The sequence below is a fragment of the Neomonachus schauinslandi genome, chromosome 9, assembly GCF_002201575.2.
Source record: "Neomonachus schauinslandi chromosome 9, ASM220157v2, whole genome shotgun sequence".
In the NCBI taxonomy this organism is placed as follows: domain Eukaryota; kingdom Metazoa; phylum Chordata; class Mammalia; order Carnivora; family Phocidae; genus Neomonachus; species Neomonachus schauinslandi.
The window spans coordinates 33,153,610-33,181,306 of NC_058411.1; the positions used below are offsets into that span (position 1 = coordinate 33,153,610).

The window sequence follows — 27,697 nt, forward strand, 5'->3', positions numbered from 1 at the left end:
CCCATATTTACTTCATATTCCCTCTTCCCTCATTTTCTTAAGAAATAAAAACAAGTTTGTTTTCTAAAACTAAGCAATTACTCTGAATAATGATAAAAGGAATAGGTAACAAGGATTATAATTGTGGATATTAGAGCAGAATAAAAACTGTTCATGATTTTTCAGTTTTGTTAAATAGATCATGGTGTATTAATTTTCTCAAAGAAGGGAGAGTAAAACTAAAACATCATAATCTGATCTTTTATTATGTAATATTACCTTATATATCTTACATGTCTTTTAAATGACATTACTTTGTATATATTAGATCATTTGATATTTAAGAAATAAAAGTAATGACAATAATATGCACATTTTAGAAGAACAATACACTTTCACAGGTATGTGTTAATTTCACAACTCTATGTGGTAGGCAGGGCAGGAGAGGGCACTGAGGTTCACAGTGGTAGTGAAACATTCGAGGTTACCCTTTGTTCACTCTACTACTCTTTTAAGCTATAGTAATATTCACATAATGAAAGGTAATTTGTTATACACAGTATGCCTTCAGATAAAAGCTATTTATCATTTTTATTTAAATATATAAATCCTATTTATGGATGCTATATAGAAATGATAAAAACCGGACAATTTGTACTTTTAAAATTTGAACTATCTTCTCACCATTGCCACTGGAGGGGATGCTGGATTAAGCAGATTAACTTTCCTCGGTATATACCAGTAGCTTCCCTTTTCTCAAAGAGCAGCACATCTTAAAGGGATATTGTGATATCATTTAATTCTTCCTTAACAACTGTAATTTTAATTAGACTTGAATGGCGATTAATCATTTCTTTAAAGATAAATCGAATACCAGCATTAGTCTTGGTTTACTAGCATTTTCTATTTTCACTTGAATTATTAAGTATCTACCCATCGTTCTCTTAGAGTACCAATATTATATAAAAACATTCTAAAAGACAGCTGATTTAGTACAAAATGCTAAAAATTTAAGTACTAGGTGAGAAAATAGAACTGTTAATTGAAGCCCTGAGTGTCACAAAGTCTAGAATCCAGTTTTGTCTCCTGCTAACTGAGATAATTCTGAAAAGCAAACATCACTTTTTGGAGTCTCATTATTCTTATTTGTAAAATAAGAACATTTGGACCACATTCTTTCTATCTCTAACATTCACTGATTTAAACCCAATTGAAGCTGAGTGGAACCCAATTTAAGCACAAAGGTATCATTCTTTTCTTCCTCTCTTTCTTTTTTTGTATTTCAGTAGAACACGGACGGCTTGCTGTTGGTGCCTTGCAATTCATGAGTTGTGATTTCCATGCCTTTTACCACTTATGATCCTTTTTTTCTACTACAATTACGTTCACACAGGGCCATGGTATCCTAGCAGCTTCCTGAGGGCTGAGAATAAATAGAACTCTCAGTAGGCAAAGGAAAATACCAGTAATCTAAGAAGCCAGCAGCTGGAGGGTAGAAGAATAAGCACAATTTAGGACAGCTTCTACTGAAATAAAACTGCTGGGAGAAATAATAATTTCAGCAAGAATAACAACAAACAATTAAAGCACTAATGGAAATAGACATAACATTAAAATGATGTTCTGGAATGAAAAACATGATTTTCAAGTTTAAAAATTTAGTAGATGAAGGTGAATATAGTGCCTAATGCAAACTCGATTAGTGGCCTGAAAGACTAAGTGGTAGAAATATCTCAAAGGAATGGGGATGCCTGGGTGGCTCAGTCAATTAAGCATCTGACTCTTGATTTCAGCTTAGGTCATGATCTCAGGGTCATGAGATCAAGCCTCCAGTTGGGCTCTGTGCTCCTCAGGGAGTCTGCTGGAGATTCTCTCTCTCCCTCTCCTTTTGTCCCTCCCCCCCCAAAAAATATCTAAAAGGAATGTACAAAACTAAAAAATGATGGAAGTCAATGCAGGAAATAATAAGAAACTTGGAAGACAGAGCAAGAGGCTGACATATTATCAATAGGAATTCCATAAAGAAAAAAAGGAACCAATGGAGGGGGAAAACAGAGGAAAATTTCACTTATTTGAAAAGGGCTTGGAAGTTAAAAAAAATTTACTGAGTTCAAGACAAGATTGCCCAAAAACAGAAACCTAAGAATGTCTTGGTAAATTTTGTAATTTCAAGGATAAAAAGAAAATCTTACAAGCTGTCAGACAGAAAGATTGGGCTTATTAACAAAGGAAAAAGAATATTGGCTTTGGACTTCTTACCTACAATACCCAAAGTATAAAATAATAGATTACCATAAACATATTCAGAGAAAAAAGGCCTACAACCTCCAAATCCTATACCTAGTCAGATCCATTCACCTATCAGGACAGAAGAATCATATTTGTGAAAATGCAAAGATTCAGATAATAAATCAACCAGTAATGTTCTGGAAAAATGACTCTAAATGAAAAAAAATGAATCAGATCAGAAATCTCAAGATAGGGGAAGATGAAGAGGAGAGGAAGCACTTTTCAAATACATTTACAAACACATAAATAAAACTATACAGCTAAATCTAAGTGAATAATGATCAAATAAACTGGGAAGTTATAATGTATGTACTAAATATGGATTTCCCAGAAGTTGTAGAGACAGACTGCAAAAGAAAACTTAATTCTAGAATTCAAAGCATTTTCCCAGCAATACCTAAAGGTTTAGGGGTGAGAGGAGATGGGGAAAGTAAAAGTTCACTGGTGTAGGGGCACACAGAGGAAATAGGAATGCCTTGGAGAAGGGATATAGTAAGCACCTTTTAAAAAATATAGTAGTGGAAAAATGTATATTTGATTATGAATATCAGAAATTAGAAGGAAGCATGAAGAGAATGGTAAAGTATAGCACACCTTCCAAAATAGTAAGAGGGCAAAAGGGAACAAATAACACCTGGATTAAACCAACAATAGAAAAAAGGACAAGGAAGAAATAACAAAGTTGGATAAATTGTAAACATAAAGTAAGTTGGAAGAAAAAACATCAAGGGAATCATTTTTTTAAAATATTTTATTTATTTATTTGACAGAGAGAGAGATAGCGAGAGAGGGAACACAAGCAGGGGGAGTGGGAGAGGGAGAAGCAGGCTTCCTGCTGATCAGGGAGCCCGATGCGGGGCTCGATCCCAGGACCCTGGGATCATGACCTGAGCCGAAGGCAGCCGTTTAACAACTGAGCCACCTAGGCGTCCTAAGGGAATCATTTATGGCAAACTTCATGGTAAAGCAAAATAAATTTTATGCCAGGATCAGGGTTACAGTAACTCAAGGCTCGTGCAAAATCAAGCCTTTTTTTTTTTAAAGCTCATATCCCATTTGAATGTTATTCACAATGGATACGCTAAAAGATGAAAGACTGAAAAAAACCTGATAGGGCAAAAAGACACCAGCCAGGTATAAATAAGTGAAAAAGCAGGAGTGGCATATTAATGTCAAAGTGGAATTTAAGTTAAAAGAACTAAAAAGGATACAGAGAGGCAACAAATTGTGAGAAAAGGCAAATTTATAAAATTGACACAATAATGTATGGTTGTCTCACAAGACAAGGTCTCATTTTTTCTAGGCTTCTTGATTGCCCTGCCAAATCCCTGCACATTGTAGGCACTCAACAAATCAACTGAATTAACCCTGGCCTCAACTCAATCTCTCTACAGTAGCTTTGGGAATGAAGAATGTACAGCTATTACAAGTATAATATAATATAATAATATTGTCTGCAGATAGAAGATACTACTTAGCATTTATATAATCATAAATAGCACTATATTTGAAAGGTTGTCATGTAGAAGAGGTAGTAAATTTATTTGGTGTTGCTCCAGAGGGCAGAATTAAGGATAATGGATGGAAGAAATAGAGATAAAGACTTTGGCTCAGTGTAATGCAAAAACATCCTCAGCACAACAGCCACTCAACAATAGAATGAGCTGCCTCATAATGCAAGTTAAGATGTTTCTCACTAAAAGCATCGAACAAAAACCTGATGGCTAGCTGTTAGACATTTCTCTAATACCTCCATCGGGAAAAAGAGACTGGACTGGCTAACACTGGAAGTTCCTTTCAATTCTAAGATACTGTGATTCTATGGAAATAACTGAAATTAATATTTTCTTTTCACATATAGACTGAAGCGTAGAGGGAGAAACTGACTAGAGCACTGAAATATAGTACTCATCTTGCAGATCGTACTTTTCTTTCTCTCACTTTCTGAACATCAGGAGCATTTGACTATTTGACTTGAATTAAAAAAAAGGCATTTTCCCCCCCAAAGTTATGATGTTCACTTTCAGCTTGGGAAATGGCTACCAATAATAATAACTGTACTCTCCCTGGAATTCTAACTTAATTCTAACTTAACTGAATATCAAAGAAGCTTAAACTTAACAGAAAGTAGATAAAAGGGAAAGGTAAAACAAATCTCAAAATAAATCTCAGAGAATGCATGTAGCTTTCTTAATACTTTATGTACTTCAATTTCTGTGAAAGAAGAATATGTCTAGAAGGTATGATATCTTTTGATAACATCTTTTCAGATTTCAGAAGGCTTTGAGAGCCCACTTTCAGTTCAGATTTTTGCTTTTTAAAATTTGTGTCTGCCTTAACTTACTATAATCCTGACTCTGACATAATTTTTTTTTTGCTTTATCATGAAGTCTACTATAAAATTCAAAATGAAGACAGAGTCTTTACCCAAGTTTAGATTTTATGGATTTCAGACAGAGCATTCAGAATGTAAATGCAGTTTTATTTTAAAATATTTAATATAAACACGCAGATGGACAACAGCTGTTAATTAGTTTCCTATTTCATCTGTTACACCAACTGTAGCTGTATCATTTTAAGATGAGTGAAGATGACAGTGGGAAAGTGAGAAAAATTCTAGGATTTGGAGATTAAGGAATAATGCCAGCTGATCATAGCAAGATAACAACACCACCACAACAAAACCCCCCAAAACCCCAGTTCTAGAAGTATACTAATCATATACTGATTTCCTCAGAGGTGCAGGGTAAATTCCTCAACTACAAGTATTTTCTGGGTATCAACTTCATGTATTGATTAAACTTCATACTACATGTACCCATCATTTAGTCCTTCTTCAGTCCCACTGGGTGTTTAGGCACTATAAAGTCATGTAAAGACAGAAGAAAACATGGTCCCTGCCTTTAAGTTTACAAGCTAATACAGAAAACATATGATAAAAATTTAGGAAAATGAATAAGCAATGAAATTAATATCACTGAACTCAAATGCATTAACTAAAATGAAAATACATATAAGGTAAAATGGTATAAATGTTGAGTGGGACAGAATGATCAGAATTGGCATGGGATAATCAGGAAAGGCTTTCTGGAAGATATTACTTTCTAAGTAAGAAAACAATTTCTAAAAGTACAGTAATACCTGGAGGTCATTTTTAGAAGAATCTAACATCAACTATAACAGCAACTCTTAAGGCTTAAGAAAGGAAACTGTAGTAGCCACCAAAAAAGAGAGAGGGAAGAATCTCTTACTGTTAAACACATTTGGTAAGTAGAAAGAATATTTTTGGTTCACCAATAGAAAATGAGATACCTCTCTTAATAAATAAATCTATTTAGAAATCTATGAGAAAATAAATCTATTATGTTGACTCAAAAATTAAAACTTTACATTTTGAGCAGAAAACGTGTTCATTTCATAAGAGAAGAAAGGCAGTTTATAAAGATGACAAGAATTAAATTTGGATCTAAATTCTCCCTGATAGTTAGAAATTTCTACTCTTAGAACAGTAGGTAAACACTAAGATATTAGGATATGTTTGTTTCACAAATTGGAAGACATGAAGCACTGAGCTTTGCCCGAATAATCACTGTACTGTGAAGTCTACCTTGATAACCCCTTCTAAATACGCCAGTTTTATAAGAATCCAGTTTGCTATCTCAGTGCTTGTTCCCTTTCTGTTTCATGCTTTAAGGTGAAGAGGCAGCTTCACAAATTGGCAACAACAGGAGCAGGCAATTCAAATCCCAAACACCAGTCTGTGACAGAGCCAAGCAAGCCCAGCAGATATGAGTGGGGCAGGCTTCTGCGATGGCAATTTTCCAGAAGGGGTAACTCTTTTCTTAATTATGGGAATTTCTCAGCCCTTCAGGCTTGCAAAGTCTAAGTCAGCAGTTGGAAGCTACATTACCACGCTGTTTTAAAGCTGATGTAAAAATATAAACAGCTTAATAGTTAAAATCAGTTTTAGACATGATATAAATTCAATTAATGCTAAACTTCAAGAAATTTTCCCCAAGTGGATTCTGTGTATTTGGATCATGATTACCGCTTATTATATTTAAGAGGTAAATGTATAACATCATCTACTTAAGCCTGAGGGAGCAGTTCCCCAACTTTTTAAATTAGAGGCTTCATAAATCCATTTGGAATGCTACTCCCTCTCCTCCCACTTTATATTTCTTTTTCTTCAGAAATATAAAATGAATTATCTCAGCCATAAAGCTTTACGTTGTACCCCTTTTGGGGATGTGTCTCAGTTACTAATGCAATTCTGTTGTCAGTGCCATACTTTCTGGTCTATTCCTATACAGTTTTTGGATTCACTGTGAAGGGACCCTGTAAGCTCTTCTGGACAGTTGCAGTTTCTAGGTTCCATGGAAAGAGAGGGTGGTATAGGGAAAGATGGCAGGGCTATCTAAATCTAGGAGATATACTCCTACTAAGTACTACGCATATAGGGTCACCAAGACACACCTTTATGTCCTAGCCTTTGTGGAGCTTATAGGCTGGTGGGAAAGAAAACAGCCCTAACTTAATATAAACAAATCTTTTTTCCACCCTGTTTTTTTTTATTATGTTATGTTAATCACCATACATTATACCATTAGTTTTTGATGTAGTGTTCCATTGTTTGCGTATGATGTAGTGATTCATTGTTTGCGTATAACAACCAGTGCTCCATGCAGAACGTGCCCTCTTTAATACCCATCACCAGGCAAACCCATCCTGCCACCCCCCTCCCTTCTAGAACCCTCAGTTTGTATTTCAGAGTCCATGGTCTCTCATGGTTTGTCTCCCCCTCCGATTTCCCCCCCTTCATTCTTCCCCTCCTGCTATCTTCTTCTTCTTCTTCTTTTTAAAACATATAATGTATTATTTGCTTCAGAGGTACAGATCTGTGATTCAACAGTCTTGCACACTTCACAGCGCTCACCATAGCACATACCCTCCCCAATGTCTATCACACAGCCACCCCATCCCTCCCACCGCCCACCACTCCAGCAACCCTCAGTTTGTTTCCTGAGATTAAAATTCCTCATATCAGTGAGATCATATGATACATGTCTTTCTCTGATTGACTTATTTCGCTCAGCATAATACCCTCCAGTTCCATCCACGTCAGTGCAAATGGCAAAATTTCATTCTTTTTGATGGCTGCATAATATTCCATTGTATGTATGTATGTATGTATATATATATATATATATACCACATCTTCTTTATCCATTCATCTGTCGATGGACATCTTGGCTCTTTCCACAGTTTGGCTATTGTGGACATTGCTGCTATAAACATCGGGGTGCACGTACCCCTTTGGATCCCTACATTTGTATCTTTGGGGTAAATACCCAGTAGTGAAATTGCTGGATCGTATGGTAGCTCTATTTCCAACTTTTTGAGGAACCTCCATACTGTTTTCCAGAGTGGCTGCACCAGCTTGCATTCCCACCAACAGTGTAGGAGGGTTCCCCTTTCTCCGCATCCCCGCCAACATCTGTCGTTTCCTGACTTGTTAATTTTAGCCATTCTGACTGGTGTGAGGTGATATCTCATTGAGGTTTTGATTTGGATTTCCCTGATGCCGAGTGATGTTGAGCACTTTTTCATGTGTCTGTTGGCCATTTGGATGTCTTCTTTGGAAAAATGTCTCTTCATGTCTTTTGCCCATTTCTTGATTGGATTCTTTGTACTTTGGGTGTTGAGTTTGATAAGTTCTTTATAGATTTTGGATACTAGCCCTTTATCTGATATGTCATTTGCAAATATCTTCTCCCATTCTGTCAGTTATCTTTTGGTTTTGTTGACTGTTTCTTTTGCTGTGCAAAAGCTTTTTATCTTGATGAGGTCCCAATAGTTCATTTTTGCGCTTGCTTACCTTGCCTTTGGCGATGTTTCTAGGAAGAAGTTGCTGCGGCTGAGGTCGAAGAGGCTGCTGCCTGTGTTCTCCTTTAGGATTTTGATGGACTCCTGTCTCACATTTAGGTCTTTCAACCATTTGGAGTCTATTTTTGTGTGTGGTGTAAGGAAATGGTCCAGTTTCATTCTTCTGCATGTGGCTGTCCAATTTTCCCAACACCATTTGTTGAAGAGATTGTCTTTTTTCCATTGGACATTCTTTCCTGCTTTGTCGAAGATGAGTTGACCATAGAGTTGAGGGTCCATTTCTGGGCTCTCTATTCTGTTCCATTGATCTATGTGTCTGTTTTTGTGCCAGTACATACTGTCTTGATGATGACAGCTTTGTAATAGAGCTTAAAGTCTGGAATTGTGACGCCACCAGCTTCGCTTTTCTTTTTCAACATTCCTCTGGCTATTTGAGGTCTTTTCTGGTTCCATACAAATTTTAGGATTATTTGTTCCATTTCTTTGAAAAAAGTGGATGGTATTTTGGTGGGGATTGCACTGAATGTGTGGATTGCTCTAGGTAGCATTGACATCTTCACAACATTTGTTTTTCCAATCCATGAGCATGGAACATTTTTCCATTTCTTTGTGTCTTCCTCAATTTTTTCATGAGTATTTTATAGTTTTCTAAGTACAGATCCTTTGCCTCTTTGGTTAGATTTATTCCTAGGTGTCTTACAGTTTTGGGTGGAATTGTAAATGGGATCGACTCCTTAATTTCTCTTTCTTCTGTCTTGTTGTTGGTGTATAGAAATGCAATTGATTTCTGTGCATTGATTTTATATCCTGCCACTTTACTGAATTTCTGTATGAGTTCTACCAGTTTGGGGGTGGAGTCTTTTGGGTTTTCCACATAAAGTATCATATCATCTGCAAACAGTGAGAATTTGACTTCTTCTTCGCTGATTCGGATGCCTTTTATTTCTTTTTGTTGTCTGATTGCTGTGGCTAGGACTTCTAATACTATGTTGAATAGCAGTGGTGATAGTGGACATCCTGCCGTGTTCCTGACCTTAGGGGGAAAGCTCTCAGTTTTTCCCCATTGAGAATGATATTCGCTGTGGGTTTTTCATAGATGGCTTTTATGATATTGAGGTATGTACCCTCTATCCCTATACTCTGAAGAGTTTTGATCAAGAAATGATGCTGTACTTTGTCAAATGCTTTTTCTGCATCTGTTGAGAGGATCATATGATTCTTGTTCTTTCTTTTGTTAATGTATTGTATCACATTGATTGATTTGCGGATGTTGAACCAAACTTGCAGCCCAGGGATAAATCCCACTTGGTCGTGGTGAATAATCCTTTTAATGTACTGTTGGATCCTATTGGCTAGTATTTTGGTGAGAATTTTTGCATCCGTGTTCATCAGGGATATTGGTCTGTAATTCTCCTTTTTGATGGGGTCTTTGTCTGGTTTGGGGATCAAGGTAATGGTGGCCTCATAAAACGAGTTTGGAAGTTTTCCTTCCATTTCTATTTTTTGGGAACAGTTTCAGAAGAATAGGTATTAATTCTTCTTTAAATGTTTGGTAGAATTCCCCTGGGAAGCCATCTGGCCCTGGGCTTTTGTTGGGAGATTTTTGATGACTGTTTCAATTTCCTTAGTGGTTATAGGTCTGTTCAGGTTTTCTATTTCTTCCTGGTTCAGTTTTGGTAGTTGATACGTCTCTAGGAATGCATCCATTTCTTCCAGGTTATCTAATTTGCTGGCATAGAGTTGCTCATAATATGTTCTTATAATTGTTTGTATTTCTTTGGTGTTGGGTGTGATCTCTCCTCTTTCATTCATGATTTTGTTGATTTGGGTCCTTTCTCTTTTCTTTTTGATAAGTCTGGCCAGGGGTTTATCAATCTTGTTAATTCTTTCAAAGAACCAGCTCCTAGTTTCGTTGATCTGTTCTACTGTTCTTTTGGTTTCTATTTCATTGATTTCTGCTCTGATCTTTATTATTTCTCTTCTCCTGCTGGGTTTAGGCTTTATTTGCTGTTCTTTCTCCAGCTCCTTTAGGTGTAGGGTTAGGTTGTGTACTTGAGACCTTTCTTGTTTCTTGAGAAAGGCTTGTATTGCTATATACTTTCCTCTTAGGACTGTCTTTGCTGTATCCCAAAGATTTTGAACAGTTGTGTTTTCATTTTCATTGGTTTCCATGAATTTTTTAAATTCTTCTTTAATTTCCTGGTTGAACCATTCATTCTCTAGTAGGATGCTCTTTAGCCTCCATGTGTTTGAGTTCTTTCCGACTTTCCTCTTGTGATTGAGTTCTAGTTTCAAAGCATTGTGGTCTGAAAGTATGCAGGGAATGATCCCAATCTTTTGGTACCAGTTAAGACCTGATGTGTGACCTAGGATGTGATCTATTTTGCAGAATGTTCCATGGGCGCTAGAGAAGAATGTCTATTCTGTTGCTTTGGGATGGAATGTTCTGAATATATCTGTGAAGTCCATTTGGTCCAGTGTGTCATTTAAAGTCTTTATTTCCTTTTTCATCTTTTGCTTAGACGATCTGTCCATTTCAGTGAGGGGGGTGTTAAAGTCCCCCACTATTATTGTATTGTTGTCGATGTGTTTCTTTGCTTTTGTTATTAATTGGCTTATATAATTGGCTGCTCCCATGTTAGGGGCATAGATATTTACAATTGTTAGATCTTCTTGTTGGATAGACCCTTTAAGTAGGATATAGTCCTTCCGCATCTCTTATTACAGTCTTTGGTTTAAAATCCAATTTGTCTGATATAAGGATTGCCACCCCAGCTTTCTTTTGGTGTCCATTAGCATGGTAAATGGTTTTCTACCCCTTCACTTTCAATCTGGGGGTGTCTTTGGGTCTAAAATGAGTCTCTTGCAGACAGCATATCGATGGGTCTTGTTTTTTAATCCAATCTCATAGCCTGTGTCTTTTGATTGGGGCATTTAGCCCATTTACATTCAGGGTAACTATTGAAAGATAGGAATTTAGTGCCATTGTATTGCCTGTAAGGTGACTGTTACTGTATATTGTCTGTGTTCCTTTCTGGTCTATGTTACTTTTAGGCTCTCTCTTTGCTTAGAGGACCCCTTTCAATATTTCTTGTAGGGCTGGTTTCGTGTTTGCAAATTCCTTTAGTTTTTGTTTTCCTGGAAGCTTTTTATTTCTCCTATTTTCAATGACAGCCTAGCTGGATATAGTATTCTTGGTTGCATATTTTTCTCTTTTAGTGCTCTGAATATATCATGCCAGTCCTTTCTGGCCTGCCAGGTCTCTGTGGATAGTTCTGTTGCCAATCTAGTATTTCTACCATTGTAGGTTACATATCTCTTCTCCCAAGCTGCTTTCAGGATTTTCTCTTTGTCTCCGAGACTCGTAAGTTTTACTATTAGATGTCGGGGTGTTGACCTATTTTTATTGATTTTGAGAGGGGTTCTCTGTGCCTCCTGGATTTTGATGGCTGTTTCCTTCCCCAAATTAGGGAAGTTCTCTGCTATAATTTGCTCCAATATACCTTCTGTCCCTCTCTCTCTTTCTTCTTCTTCTGGGATCCCAATTATTCTAATGTTGTTTTGCTTTATGGTATCACTTATCTCTCGAATTCTGCCCTCGTGATCTTTTTCTCAGCTTCTTTATTTTCCATCATTTGGTCTTCGATATCACTGATTCTCTCTTCTGCCTCATTTATCCTGCAGTTAGTGCCCCCATTTTTGACTGCACCTCATTAATAGCCTTTTTGATTTCGACTTGGTTAGATTTTAGTTCTTTTATTTCTCCAGAAAGGGTTTCTCTAATAACTTCCATGCTTTTTTCCAGCCCAGCTAGTATCTTTAAAATCATCATTCTGAACTCTAGTTCTGACATTGTACTAATGTCCATACTGTGTAGGGCCCTGGCAGTTGGTACTGCCTCTTGTTCTTTGTGTTGAGGTGATTGTTTCCATCTTGTCATTTTGTCCAGAGGAGAATAGATGAATGAGAGAAGAAAATGCTAACAGGGTATCAACGTCCCCAGAAAATATACTCTAAACAAATCAGAAAAGACCTGAAACCAGGGTAAAAGAAAGGGAAAGAAAGAAAAAAGAAAAAGAAAAAAATAAAGATAAAAACAAACAAAAACAGAACAAAACATAGAAACCAGAATATGATCAAATATGATCAGGCTGGTGCATAGATCAGTGCCACATACTGGATTTTGGATGTATTTTGGTCTGTTAGAAGAAAGTGCCTCCCAAAAATTTAAAGAAAGAAAAACTTATATATGTACAAAAATAAGGGTTAATAAGATGAAGGGATGGAATATGACTGTAAAGATGGAAATTATAAAAGATTTTATAAAAGGAATTGATAAGAAGTTGTTTGAAAAAAGAAAGATGAGGATTTAAAAAAAAAAGTGAGAGAATGCGATGAGGCAGGAGACTAGAACAAAGGCATACACTAGAGATTTAGGGTATATTTTGATCTGTTAGAAGAAACTATATCTCAAAAATTTAAAGAGAGAACAACTTATATATATATATATATATATATATATGCCACAAATAAGGGTAACTACTATGAAGGGATAGACTATGACTCTAAAAATGAAAAATAAAAATGTTTTTTAAAAAGGGATTGATAAGATGTTGGTGGAAAAAGGGAAAAAGAAAAATTCAAAAAAAAAAGAGTTAAAAAAATTAACTTTGAAAGTCTAAAGAATCATGGTAAAAAAGCCATGAATTCTATGTGCAGTATTCCCCTAGCGCTGGAGTTCTGCCATTGTCATTGATTGGTAAACGTGGTCTTGGCTGGCTGTTCTTGCTGATCTGGGGGAGGAGCCTGTTGCTGTGGTTCCCAAATGTCTTTGCCAGAGGCAGAATTGCCCCGCCCTTGCCGTCCTGGCTAAGTAATCTGCTCAGGTTTGCTCTCAGGAGCTTTTGTTCCCTGCAAGCTTTCTGTTTGGTTTTGGAGGATGACAGTGAAAATGGCGGCCTCCCAATCTCCGCCCCAGAGGAGCCGAGAACTTGGGCCCGACTCCTCAGTGTGCCCCCAGAGAAAAGCAGTCAATCACTCCCGTCTCCCCGGTCTCCGGCCACACTCTGTGCTCACCCGGCCTGTGACCGAGCATTTCTATCTCTGGCACACGACCCTGTGTGGAGTCTCCAAACCCAGCAGATCCCTGCGGTGCACTCCCGCGCTGCTCCTCCCGGGGGAGAAAGGGGAGTCTCCCTGGATCTGCCACTCGTTGGGTCCCTACTGGAGGAGCAGTGGCCCGACTGTGCCGTGGATCACGGTTTATGGCAACCCTGAGCTGAGAGCCCGCGCCTCGGCTCCGTCTCTGCAGCCGGCTTCCCTGCTCCGGTACCTGAGAGCTCTGCCACACTCAGGCACCCCCAGTCTTTCTGTGACCCTGAGGGTCCTGAGACCACACTGTCCCGCGAGGGTTCCACCCCCCGCTTAGCCACTGGAGCGACGTCCCTCCGCGGAGCCGACTTCTTAAAGTTCCAATTTTGTGCTCCGCGGCTCTATCACTTGCCAGGAGCAGCCGATGGAGGCCCCTTTCCCCCGCCATCTATCCTCCCGACTATTGCCTTGGATTCACTTCTCCTCACGTCCAACCTTCCAGAAAGTGGTCGCTTTTCTGTTCAGAGAGTTGTTGCTATTCTTTTCTTCGATCTCCTGTTGAGTTTGTAGGTGTTCAGAATGGTTTGATCCCTATCCAGCTGAATTCCTGGGACCAGACGAAATCCAGGTCTCCTACTCCTCCACCATCTTGCTCTGCCCCCCCTCTACCCTGTTTAAGCCACAAAAGTAGCAGTTTCTCTAAGAAATTTTATCAGGAAAGTGAGGGAAAGAAAAAAAAAAAAGGAAAAACAGAGAAGAAAGTATGTGCCCAAATGATGACTATCTCAACCAAGTCTGGCCACAATTATCTTGGCTGGAACATATAATACACTCTACTCATTTACCTATCCAAACCTCTTCATTTGTTTTAGACTCTTCTCCATAGTAGGGAAACAGTAGTAGCTCTTGCTGCCTAGGAAGACAAAAGGAGGCTAATAGGTTATTTAACCAGCCATGGGGAAAAGAATACTAGGACATCTATTGTCCCATATTCAAGGTAGAAATAGGATGGAGCTTAGAAAGAGTTTATCCCTATAAACTCACACCAATTTGTGCCAATTAGAAATCTCTAGACTTGACTAGTTTTGTATTCAGGTTATACTCAGTGTTTCTTTTCTTTTTCTCTTACTTCCTGGCATTTGCTGACTAGCTACCATGCACCGACACTGTTCTAATTGCTGAGGAAACAGCCATAAACAACTTGTTTTACATGCCTACCAGCAGTTGAGGACAGCAGTTGTTTTATTTTCATTTTACCTCTGCTATCAACATAGCTTTGCATATGTCAGGCAATCAACAAATGGTCATAAAATGGATAAAATAAAAATTTAAAGACACTCTCAAATAATTGTGGGTATATGCCAAGATTTAGTTATACAGCTGTTCATCATTTACTTACAATTGAGAAAGGTTAGGAACAACCTAATGTCTGACAACAAGGGATTGTATAAATAAATAATATTAAACTTTATACTGAGAATGACATATAGGCATTTAAATGATATCACAGAGGACTATGTGATAATAGAGATGGATGTTTATGATACACTGAGTGAAAATGAAAAGTTAAAATAAGACTATGATTTGTTTTTTTATACTTACACACATAAACTGTACACACACAGAATTGAAGAATGGAAGAAGAGTAATACTGGGTAATGGGATTATGTAATGTATGTATTAATTTCTTTTCTTTGCTTCTTTTTTGTGAAACAGTATTCTCTAAATTTTCTTCAGTGAACATTTGTTCTAAGATTAAAAAGTTACATAAAAATGTACACTAGAACATCTAGAACAATGGCCCAAGAAGTGCATAATAGAACTGGACCAGGAATAGAAGATGATCATGTTATCCCCAATCTAAAATCTTTCAATGTCTTACTACTAATTATAACTCTGTAAACAGTATTAAAAGATACCATGCAGTCAGTACAAAGCTGACAACTTAGGGTAAGTCTTTTCTGCACAGCTGATTTATAACTCACAGGTTATGTTCCCAGAGTCTTTATATAAAATTGGTTGTTTGGAACTTAGAATACATTTCTAAATAAACATCTATAAGTACTATAGATGTTGGGTATCATTCTAGGGTAAACAAACAAACCTTAATTTAGCTCATAATGTTAGTAGTATATTGCTGAATCACTCTTTAGTACTAGCCTGAATTACGGAAGCAAGATGGAAGACTGAAGAAAGAATGCTGAAATGTAAAGCATTTGCTTATGACATCTTCTCACCTACCTTTCTTTAGTCTTTTCCTGCTGCCAAGTGTACTTCTTGCTAGACCTTCAGTATCTTGCTATGCTAAGGTTCTGATGTGGTGTTGCTTAGTTTGCCCTCTGCCAAAGAACTCCAAGTTCTTCTTCTCCTTTTTTTTTTTTTTTTTTAGATTTTTATTTATTTACTTGCGAGAGAGAGTGCACAGAGGGAGAGGGAGAAGCAGACTCTCCACTGAGCAGGGAGCCCAATGCGGACTCTATCTCAGGATCCCGAGATCATGACCAGAGCTGAAGGTAGACGCTTAACTGACTGAGCCACCCAGGTGCCCCTAAAGAACTCCAAGTTCTAAGTGATTTGCTTCTGTTCATTCAGTGCAGAGGATTTACACAGATGTTGGATGTCTAGTTTAAACTCATTCACATTAATATGCAAACAATTCTTTGTCAGGTAGAATGCTCTTTTACACAATTGGATCTTTAAATATTAGATTATCAGAAAGTACAGCAAAGTGAATAGAACACATTTAGCCAGTGTATGGGTTATCTGGGCTTAATAAAACACGTCTCCTAAATAGGCTGTATCTTCAGGGTTGGGGAACAAGGAGATTAATGATACCACTAAACTGTTCTTGTTCTTCCTGCCTTCCCCCCTTTCACTTCTCAAATGCTTTTTCTCCCTTCCCTTCTCTTAAAGTAGTGACAAAGGAGCTTTATGTGGTGAGTAGGAAAAAGGTAAGAATAGGGGTGGCCATTTGTGAATCTAAGTTGAGTAATATAGGCCTGACTACCAAATTGTCATACATTCACATTGTGTGCATGCTCTCTTCCCCTCTTTTCCTCTCTCCTTCATCCCCCCACCCCCATAGAAGATACTATGAACTTGGTGTAAAAAATTACCCAAAAGTAATAAATGCTGCAAAAGCAGCCCCAGCAGCTGTGGGAAGAAAGGTAAAGGAAGAGATTATAAAAGAAAGACCATAATACATCCTCCTGACATTTTTCCCATTTCTATATCACCTAAAGATTTGGATTCTGCAACTCAAGTCCTTATAATTCACTTGTCAATATGTAATTCACAGTTTAAACTAAATTTTCCTCTCTGACTTGAAATGTTCATAGCTACTGTTTACTAAGGGGTTTTATTCATTACAAATGGAGCTATCCTATTTAGTTTATTAACCTTAATATTAATGAAATGCGGATGCTAACTCCAGTTAAAAAAGTAGGATGGTAGAGCAAAAGGAGAAAGGACCCTGAAGTTAAGACGGGCCTGGGTTGAACTCCTTACTCTGCCTTTTACTAGCTGCATGACCCTGAATAGGTTGATTTTTTTAAGCTTCAGTATTATTATCTCCAAAATGGGGATTAAAGATACTTATCTGGCTCTGTTGTTTCAAGAGGCTTAAATAAGATACATACATGAAAGAATGTAGTATAGTGTTATTATAGTGTTATACACACACACACACACACACACATAATGGGTACTCAGTAAAGACTGACATGTTTGCAGTAAGGAGACTGGAGATTGGAGACTGGGAGGAAAGAGAGAAGTGGATCAGAATTGAAAACTTTTTTGTAGTTCTTACTAATAACTGTCTTATTTATCTCTGTAGTACCAAAGACTGGTACAATGCCTGATAGAGCATAACCATTTGTAAAAGTTTGTTGAATTATTACAGTCTGCTTATCCATATATAATAAAACCCCAATTCTGCCATAGGTATAGAATATGCACCTTAGAAAGGTAGCAGAATAGAGGGTGAGTTAGAGGGGAACAAGACTTAAGGCATGGAGACCAATTAAGATGCTAGTCTTGTATGTCTAGACAAAAAATAAATGGAGTCCTGAACTAAGCCAGGATGGTAGGAATGAAGAGATGGGAATGTAGAGAAGAAATACCAAGGAGGGAAAGTCTGTAGGACTTAAATATAGAGTGAGTGGAAGAGAGGAGCTGTGATGACTCTTGTTCAGGTTTCTTCTGGCTTGGGTGACTGGCTGGTGGCTGAGACAGAAGAATGAACGGAAATGGAACAGGGTGGCAATGGGGAGGGGCAGTGAGAGAGGTGGGGGGATGGTTAGTTTTGGACAGGTTGAGTTTGCAGTGCCTATTGAACTTAAAAGAAAATGCACCTAGTAAGCAGGTGGATCTAGGCACGGAGCTCAAGATAGAGATAAGATCTAGGAGTCATTACCATAAGAAATTAGAAGGACAGAAAGCCAAGAGTGAGCCATGGGGACCCCTAAATTTAGGGAATGAGCACAGGAAGAGGAGCTACAAAAACCAAGAAAGGATAGACTACAAATGGAGCCTGAAGAAATGGAAGTGGTGTATTCCTGGAGCGGGATGTAAAATTGTGCTAGAGAGACCTACTGGCTGGGTTTTGTAGGTATTTTATTTGTGTTTGTAGTCACATATCATTTTGATAAGGCTTTGTAATCCAGATGAAGAGAAATCAACATTGACGCTCTTCCGTTCTATGTAATAGCCTTTACAATGTCTTTTGATTTAGTCTCTTTCTAAAAAAAAATTCTACTTCCAAATGTGAGTTTAAGCTCTGAAACTTTCCAAAACATTTTTATTACTAGTCTATAGTTTCTAGTACATTTCTAGTACATGTAATTTCAAAGGCAAGATCTATGTTTCAGCTTTGTATCTTCAATAGCCTTTGTCTTAAAATCCATAGTAGATGGCATGATTAAATTGACAAAATCCTTGTTATTTCCCGTGATCCATGGACCAGCAGCTTGGTATCCTTGGGAGTTTGTTAGAAATGCAATATCTTGGCCCACCCCACATTTGCTAAATCAGAATCAGCATTTTAAATAAGATCTTCAGATGATTCTCATAGGTACACAACACATACTTCCTGACTGAATAATTAATGAACAAATTGTATTGTTCTTATTTCTAGCCTATCTCCAACTTTAGCCCATGTTTTACCTTGTTCAAATTATTCTAAAATAATGGTTATTATGTCAATTCTGCTTTTTAAAAAAGTTTAAAATTTAAGTGAGTTGGGTAGTTCTGCTTGGATTGCAAAGCCTTATTAAATTTCTACCAAATTGACCTCCATTATCCTTCTACCTGAACCTCCTGTTCTGATCAATCTGGCCTGACCTGTAGCTGTTTATTTCTACTTCTCTATTTTCTATTTCCCTATTTTTTGTTCATTCCATGTTTCCTACTTGATTAACACACTCTTTTTCTAAATATACAAATTCTATTCATCCTTCATGTTTTAACTAACATTGCACCTTTATAAAACTCTGACCATTCTAGTGCATAGTGATGTTTCTTTTCTGACATATTTATAGTTATTATCTTGTCTTCGTAATGATAGCAAAGAATTGTAGATTGTTAATTTCAAAACTTAGCTTCCATTTTCACCTCTGCCACTAACTTGTATAATGCTGAGCAAGTTCATTTAACATCTCTGGGTTTCAAAATTTGTCTTAAAAACAAAACAAAACAAAAAAACAACTAGGAACCCCAAGAGTATTGTGTTCCACGTGCTGTGAGAAACTATGTCTTACAGAATATATTTTAATATACACAAAATATTTATAAGTGAATGCTTTAAAATATAGTTGTTAACTCTCAGGTATTTGAAGCATCCTTCCCGTAATCTTCACTGTACTGTCTTTTTAAATAAAATGTAGAATAAGCAAAGGCAAAATTTAGCTCAATTTAATCCAAATAAGTTACAGAGTCTTAATCTTCAATTTTAACATTTATCATTAAAATTATGGTTGGTGATAAGAATAAGAGCTGAGAAGTAGAATCACAGAATTTAAAAACCAGACACTAATCTTTCTTTAAATACAAGAATAGAGCTCTTACTCCCTATTCTTATCGGTCATAGCTGAGCAGGGGTTCTGGGCTTACTGACATTCTTGAGCTATTTCTCTCCCTGCTTTACACAAAGTGTAGTTTCTCCCATGACCCTTGTGTTTCCCTGGAGAGCTTCACAGAGAGGCTTCTGTATAACATTTGCTTTCATTAGCAAAAGGCTACATAGGAAGGAGAAGAATGAAGTGGGAGGTAACCTTCACAGAGTATCAATAGGCTGCAGATTAAATGTACCTTGTTTCCTTTGCTAAACTCCAACATAGATTTCCATTAGAACAGTTATAAATTCTTTCCACCCGCATTCCATCTCCGCATTCCAACCATTTACTCTGGGCCTCTTCAAAATAGCACTCTCACTGAGAAAGTCTAGATTTGCATTGTTGTATTTTTAAAAAATTGTTCTCAGTTTTATGGAAGATATTTCCATCTGAGAAAAGAATATACACTAGAGATTTGCATATTCTCAGAATTGCCTATATCTTGCTTATCATTTTATTGTTCTTTATATGCTGTTTTCAAGGTATATTTTGGAGTTATATGTAATATCAATATTAATTATTAGTAAATGTCTACCGCAAATCAACAAACAATTAAATATTAGCATATCAACATAGGCTTTCACTGGTGTACTGGCAGCATAGATAGTATATCAAGCAAGCATTTTTTTTATACAAAAGTACAAAAATAGGAGGAGTAGACAGAATTATAGTACAGAACAGCTTAAGGTAAAATGAAAAACAAACAACAAGCTTCTTTTACCTTATAATATTCCTTAGAGCTCATTAATGCACTTGAAGACAGGACCAGAGCCAGTTGTGGGTGGGAAACAAATCCTAAACGATCTGGTAAGTTGTTCTCTAGAGTTTCAGGATCTGCTCTGTGCTTTTGGAACTCTTGGGTTCCTCTAACCTCCTTTGGGAAGTTAATTTTTGTCCTCTTTAAAGGTGTATCTACGGATAACTTTTAGTTTTATATGAAAGGACAGGTTATTGGTGGTCAGGCCCAAATTCAAATAAATGCCGCCCCCCCTTTTTTTCCAGTGGGTTCTTTCTACTTCCTTCCAAGGGCTAGGGAGCCTGGGTCAGGGTGATACTAAGCAGCCTGTGACATTGTCTTCACCAGCATGGGTTCTAAGTTGGCTGGCTACTTAGCTATGGGTGTCTCTAGAGTTAAACATCCAGGTAAATACAAATGTTAAGATTTTAAAAACAATGACATTTGAAAGTATACCTAACAGCTTCTATTCCAATATCATCAGAAAAAGAAAAAAACAAGGAGGAAAGGACTATAAAAAGTGAAAGGACATAAAAGCTACCCCCTTTCATGTTATTGGTAGGATGCTGGGTCCAAGGTTTGGATTATGCTGTGTCCAGGTTGGGCTTAAGCTGGGATATAGGTGTCAGAGCATACCTTGTGAAATGGTAAGGCAGAGCCTCTTCAAAAGCACATTTGCTGGGAAATTCCTACCTTGTCCTGGGGAAGAAGGATCCAGACATAATGAGCTTTATTTAGTTACAAGGTGGTGATAAAGGAAAGGGGCAATTATAGGGGACAGATACATCATGCTATCTGTCACTCAGATTTGTCTCCCAGCTCTGTCTCCACCAGGCTGATGTTTGAGTATTATTAAAAGCAGGTATGCCTCTTGTGAACTGGAAATCCTGGTGAGAGAGGGCTGAGTAGCAATGTCACCTGGTAGTGGGATGCTCAGACAGAGCAGACTTGCTCTTGATCACATGTGAAAATCTGTTGGAAGTTCATATAAATCCTTGGGGAATTTAGCAGAGGGCTCAGTTAATTTAGAATATAGGGTAATATGCTCTTAGAGATGGGCAATTCTAGTCAATGTGCCTCCATATGTACTTACAAGTGGGTGAAGGCTACAGAAACTTGGGTTACATAAGATACAAAAAAATCAATATAAAAGTCCTAGAAAACAATTGTACTTAAACCGCAAAGGAGCAGTTAGTGAGAATTTTAACATTCTTTATCTTCTTACTCATGTCTTTCCTGCCTTTCTTGAAACAAGTGAGTGTGAATAGGAATAATACCATCACCATTAATTCCATTAGAATAAAGCCAATGATATAAAAAAAAAATCCTTGGAAACTTTACATACCTATAGGAGAACAAAAATATTTCTCCTGTTGTAATAGACACTCCAGGACAATGTCTATCGCAAAAAGGCACAGACATGTTCATAATTCTTTTGCTTCTGAAGAATGAGATTAATGAAAATTATGGTATTAAATTTCTCTTTAACAACAATCCCACCTAGTTAGTACTCCCAAAATTCAAATGTGTACAATAACAACTTCCAAATAAAATCCAATACTTACTTGTCTCCCACAATTCCCAAGTTGATTGTGGGATAACCATGTTCCTGAATTGTTGCTAAGAGGGTTGAACGATTGCTGTCTCGAATCTTTCCTGGTAAGAGGTCATCTTCGGGATTTAGCAGCTACAAAGCCAAAAAAAACACCACAAATTATTCTTTTTGGTGTTGCCTATGGTTGATGGAGAAGAAATAGATCTAGTAAGCAGAGTTTACCTTATCTAACATCTACTACAGTATCTGGCACATAGAAGATACATGCCCAAAGGATCTCTGAATAAATATTGAGAGTATAGGAGATCGAAAAAAACATTCTTCCAGAATTAAAAAGCATGCAGAAATTTAAATGGTGACTAAACAGCAGGCCAAATATCACACCTGCTTTGGCTACAGTTTGACAATAGTGCTCTGTAGAAATTGGCCTTCCCAGTGGTTGCTCACCAGGATAAACTAAATAAAACAACCTCCTTTATCCCTCCCAGTATTATTTTCCAGTTTGTCTTTCACTGAGAACATCTGAGGTAGAGACTGTGTGACATGATATTCTCAGGTATGAAGAGAATGATTGTTAATATTTTGTTTCAAGCTTTTTGATCTCTTTTCTGAAGTGAGATCAACAGTACCAAAGAAGTTGAACTTATTTGAAGGAGAGGGAGACAGGTGTCTTGTATCTTTATTAGCAAATTTAAACAAATAATACTTAACTAGACATATGCACAATTATTCCATGACTCTGAATTGAGTCACTCTTTAGAGATTTAATATCTACCATTATATGTCTATGAAAAAAATGATTAGAAGCTTATTCTATGTTAGGATGTTCCAGTGAGGTAGGGTGGCATAGTAGGAAGAGCTTGGGATTCAGACAAGATTCAAATTCAAGTTACCCAAACACATTATGCCTAATGTTCTCGATTATAACATATAGTAATAATAACTATCTTGAAAAGTAGTTGTCAGGATTGATTGAGGTAATGAACACTCAATATGGGTAAATATATAATAAATATGATTCTCTTCCTAAAGAGCGCATATTTTACCCCACTTGTTCTCATATTTTACTCCTAGATACTAGTACAGATAGAATTAGTCTATAGTGTGAATACAGATTTAGATTAGGTTATAAAACACTTAAGAGTAGGGATCCTTAACACATGCAGACTTTACCAAACGCAACTTTAATTTATACATCAATTTCAAGATGGACTTTGATTTCAGAAATATAAAATGAAAAAAAGTACATCTTGGAAGTGAGGAAATCTGGAATATTATCTTAGGAGGTTGAAGGCAAGCCTGCACATTTTACATATGTAGGCTATTAATATGACCAATACTCAGGGCTTCATATCTCAGTTCTCCCAAACAATACTCAGTTCTTCATATCTCAGTTCTCCCAAACAATAACCTCTAGCCCTTCAATCTTCCTTCTGACTCAGTGGTGATACCATGTGGCAGAACCTTTGGCTTTGCATTGGAAAAGTAGTAGCTTTGCAACCAACTGTCCCCTTAAAATAGCTAGAGAAAAACTGATCATCTTATTCAGTGTCACCTGGGAATCTTCCCTTCAAATACTGCATTAATTTAACTTAATCAGATGCCATATGACTGACAGAGCTTAGAAAATTGCTCCTGCAGTGCTAATATAGATTAATTTTCTGATCTTAATTAACACACAGTTATTGAAGTCATTATAATTTTATAAATGCAAAGGCTTACAGCTCTTTAACTCCATTAATTAGACAAATTGCTTCAGAAAGAAAACTGTGTGGTTATATAATTTTTTTTTTTTCACAGAAGGGTACTGACCACCAACTAAATAAGAGTCCCTCTTATTAGGGTGTTTTCTTTGACATTCACATTCCTTTCTGTTATTTGCTGCAAACAGTTCTCGAAATAACAGAACAATTAAAGATCATTGGAGAACTAGTTATTTATATGTAAAACTGACATAATGAAATAATACTTGGTTAAATGAGGGTGTGGGATTTACGGTGCATTTTAAGTATTTTCAAAGAAAACAAGCAACTGGATGGAGTATAAGTCCGAATATAGAATAAATTCACAATATTTCCTTTTAAAACTTAATTTTATTTTCTGGTATCCTATATTTCTGGTCATCTTTGGAATGATGCCTGAAACTTGTCACAGTTAAAATACAAAAGAAAGAAAAATACAAAGTAAAAAAACATAAACAATCATCTCCATACCTTGTTACTTTCCTGTCTACCATATATTAAATTTCAATTTCTTCTGTTCTTATCAATGGTGCACTGCTTTCACACATTAAACCTTTGATTCTTTTTATTTCCCTTTGTAGTCCACTATCTTCCCAAAGATTACAATCCTTAAGAACATCCTAATATATCTCCCCCTTGACCCTGTTTTCAGTCACGCTCTTACCAAGGCCCCCCCTTACATTCAATATGTCTGAATGTTTGCAAATCCTTATAATTGGTTATCTTGCCTACAAACTCTTTCCTTCTGAGAAATAAAACAGAAACATCAATTTGCAAAACTGTACTATTATTTGCATAACAGATAAACTGTACCAAACTATGAAATGTAACTCAAACAACTATCTGAAGTCAAATTGTTTTAACACAAACTTACTTAGATTTATATGCTCCAAGAACAAGGACAAATTGAGACCATGATAACTCTACATGAACTCATGTGCTCCAAAGATAAGACTGTTTCAGCGACTCACCTATTTTACAAATCTGATCAGTCTCTGCCTAGACCTTACTTACTAACTTCTACCTTAAAACCACCCCCAGTTCTCATGACCAACTTCAGTTCTCAAACTCCTCTAACTGTCCTTAATTTCCTCCTTTTGGGACACTACTGGGACTGTGCCACAGTGATACTCTCCCTTGCTCAGAAATGTTAATATACACTGCTTTATATAATCAACAGGTTTCCCTGATGGTCATTGTATTAAGACTTTGATAGTCATGTAGGTCCCACCAAGACTTAGTTAGGCAAGAACCCTTTCTACCAGTTCTCATATTGGTTACATTGCACCTCATGGAGGTCTCTTGAGCCTCTTTGCTCTGGAGATTCTTTGTCTATGATGGTAAGTCCAGCACTTGCTTAAGGTCTAATCCTTTTTTGTTGAGCTTCCAAAGCTAGTTGATATCAATTTTGTTCTTTGTAAGAATAAGGTTATGAGGACTTTTTGGTTATCTGATCCAATTTGTATGAATTTTTGTTTTCCTTGTAGAGGTGCTAGAGCATTGATTTGATACTAATCATTCTATTTGTCAGCAAAAAAGATGTAGTTTATTTGGCTACATTGTTGTGTGTCTGTAAGAACTTTTCTTTATGTTTGAAAAACTGGCTTTGGAAGCCATCTCTACCTCTTTCCACTGATTTTTAGGGTCACCTGTTAGGGATTCAACCTCAATGCTAAGGACTTTAGACATAATACAGAAGCAATATTTTCCCTTTTGACTGACCTTAGCTAATGATTTCATGTGTTCATCTAATAATAAACTTGTGCCACGTCCTGGCATAATTCTGGCTTGTTTTATTTTTCTTGCATTTATCTTTCTAAAAAGTATAAACTCGGGGTGCCTGGGTGGCTGGATCAGATCTTAATCTCATGGTTTTGAGTTTGAACCCCATGCTGGGCTCTACACTGGGCGTGGAGCCTACTTAAAAATAAATAAATAAATAAATAAATAAATAGCACAAATTCATCAAGAATAATTTGGACCTTGAGAGCTTGTTTGGAGGTTCTACTAAGGGAGCGCAGCTACTCGTATACCCTTGACCGAAGAACGGTCCTCCTCTATCGGGGAAGGTCGTCCTCTTCGACCGGGGACGCACATGGAGCGGTGAGGGAGGAAGGGGACACCCGCCTAGACAGCCAGATCAGCCGAATCAACCCTGGCGATCAATGGGGTGACAGATGTCACAGCCAGATCGCCCTCACATCCCATCAAGAACAATTTGGAATTCCAGTGGTCATTTTGGAGTACATATGACATTACCACATTTATTCACTTAAAAGCATGTTGAGAACAAAGGGGAATGCATTTATGAATATTCAATGCAGATTAGCATTTTTATTGTTGTGCCAAGCTTCAAAATAAAATTTAAATAAAAATGTAAAAAATTTAAAATTTTTTTGTGCAACCCTCATGAGGAGGTTCTCTGTCTCCTTTCTAAAAGAGAAATCACTATGGACTCTGAGAAACAAACTGAGGGTTCTAGAGGGGAGGGGGGTGGGGGGATGGGTTAGCCTGGTGATGGTTATTAAAGAGGGCACGTACTGCATGGAGCACTGGGTGTTATACGCAAACAATGAATCATGGAACACTACATCAAAAACTAATGATGTAATGTATGGTGATTAACATAATATAATGAAAAAAAAAACCAAAAAAAAAAAAAAAGAAATCAGTTTATTTTAAGAAACATCCTTCTTTGTTTCTGTTCTTCAGGGATTTAATCCCATGGTCTTGATTGAATTACCAAAGGTCCTAAAATTGGCTAGAATGACTCACTTTCCCTTTTTTATGTTTTGAAATGGGTTTGTCTGCATCTAAGACCTTTTCTCTCTTTGCAAAGGGAGGATAATTAGACTTTTATAGTGGTAACTCTTTCCATATCCCTTGCAAGCATCTCCCTTATACATTCCTACTTTTCTTTCTCCTGTTTCTACAAAACTCAATTCCCTAATTGATCAAAAACCAATTCTAGTCATTATGGACACACCTTAGAAATATGCAGAGTAAAAAAAAAAATACTCAGTCCAGATAAACAGATCTAACACAAAGAGAGGGGAGAAAGGTCAGATTATAAGCTCTAATGGAGCATGTTCTTACTCTAAATAGCTTTTGATTAAACTCTGGGGAAAAAAGTTTTAATTGAGAGTTAAACTAATTGCCTTGGTTACTGGGTTATAAGAAAAAAGAACATTTGGACCTTCCAAACATAATTTAAGAATTTGGTTTATAAATACAGAGGTTTACAAACTGTATTTGAAAAAAAGTCCACATTCTATTTCTATTATGATGCCTTTTTGTACAAATTAGACTGATTTGATAATCTTGGTTTAAAAATTGTACTGACTTTAATAGTATGTAAGAAATTATACTAGAACAATATTCTAGTTTAATTTTAATCTTCTCAATTTCCTTTCCTGGTTTTGCTACAAGATAGCAAAATTTGTGTTCATCTAAGTCTGAGAATGATGATATGGAATGTGTCTGTGAAAAGAGGCTGATGAGGTCCAAGACATGCTACCCCAAAATATGGCAACTGTTACACTGGATGTTTCATGCTGAAGGAATTTGAGAAATGGCATGTGTAGGAAGGATTTTCTGATCTTCTCCTTAAGCAGGTCATAAAACCCTCACGTGAGAGGTGCCCTCCCTATGCCTGGAGGAAAGGAGCATTCTTATCTCTGAAGATGAAGGGACTAGAGGAATCTGAATGAACAAGCCTTGCTGTTTCCCTCAGTTTACTACACTTTCCTCATACCCTTTATCCTATTATCTTTTTCCATGACTTTCCACTCATCAAACCTAATATAAAAAGGTTCATGTTTAACATTTCTTCAGGTCTTCGTTTTCTTAGGAAGGCTCTTATGTCACATAAAACTTATATTAAATAAATGTGTATGTCTTTTCTCTTGCTAATCTGTCTTTTGTTATAGGGGTAACAAAATTTAGAACTTGAGACATTAAAAGGCTTGAGGAAAAAAATATTTTTTCCTCCCCTACAAGATGAATTAGTTTTTTTAAAGATTTATTTATTTATTTTAGAGAGAGAGCAAGAGAGTGAGAGAGCGAGAGCACACAAGCATAAGCAGGGGGAGAGGAAGAAGGAGAGGGAGAGAGAGAATACAAGCAGACTCCCCACTGGCATGGAGCCCAATGTGGGGTTCAATCTCACAACCCTGAGGTCATGACCTGAGCCTAAACCAAGAGTCAGACGCTTAACCAGCTGAGCCACCCAGGTGCCCCAATAAATAAATCTATAAAGAAAAATTGTTTTAACACCAGCTCATTCAGAACTGTAATTATATATTCACAG

At 36.9% G+C, this 27,697-nt stretch overlaps 1 protein-coding gene across 8 annotated transcripts in view; it reads right to left on the bottom strand.

Moving 5' to 3' along the window:
- Positions 1–27,697, bottom strand: part of GPHN (gephyrin) — a 607,453-nt gene that overhangs the window by 37,630 nt on the left and 542,126 nt on the right. For all 8 annotated transcript variants that reach the window (XM_044918131.1, XM_044918125.1, XM_044918130.1 and 5 more), the window contains one exon: positions 21,657–21,778. In XM_044918131.1, coding sequence (XP_044774066.1) covers positions 21,657–21,778 — 122 coding nt within the window. The remainder of the gene's footprint in view (positions 1–21,656; positions 21,779–27,697) is intronic.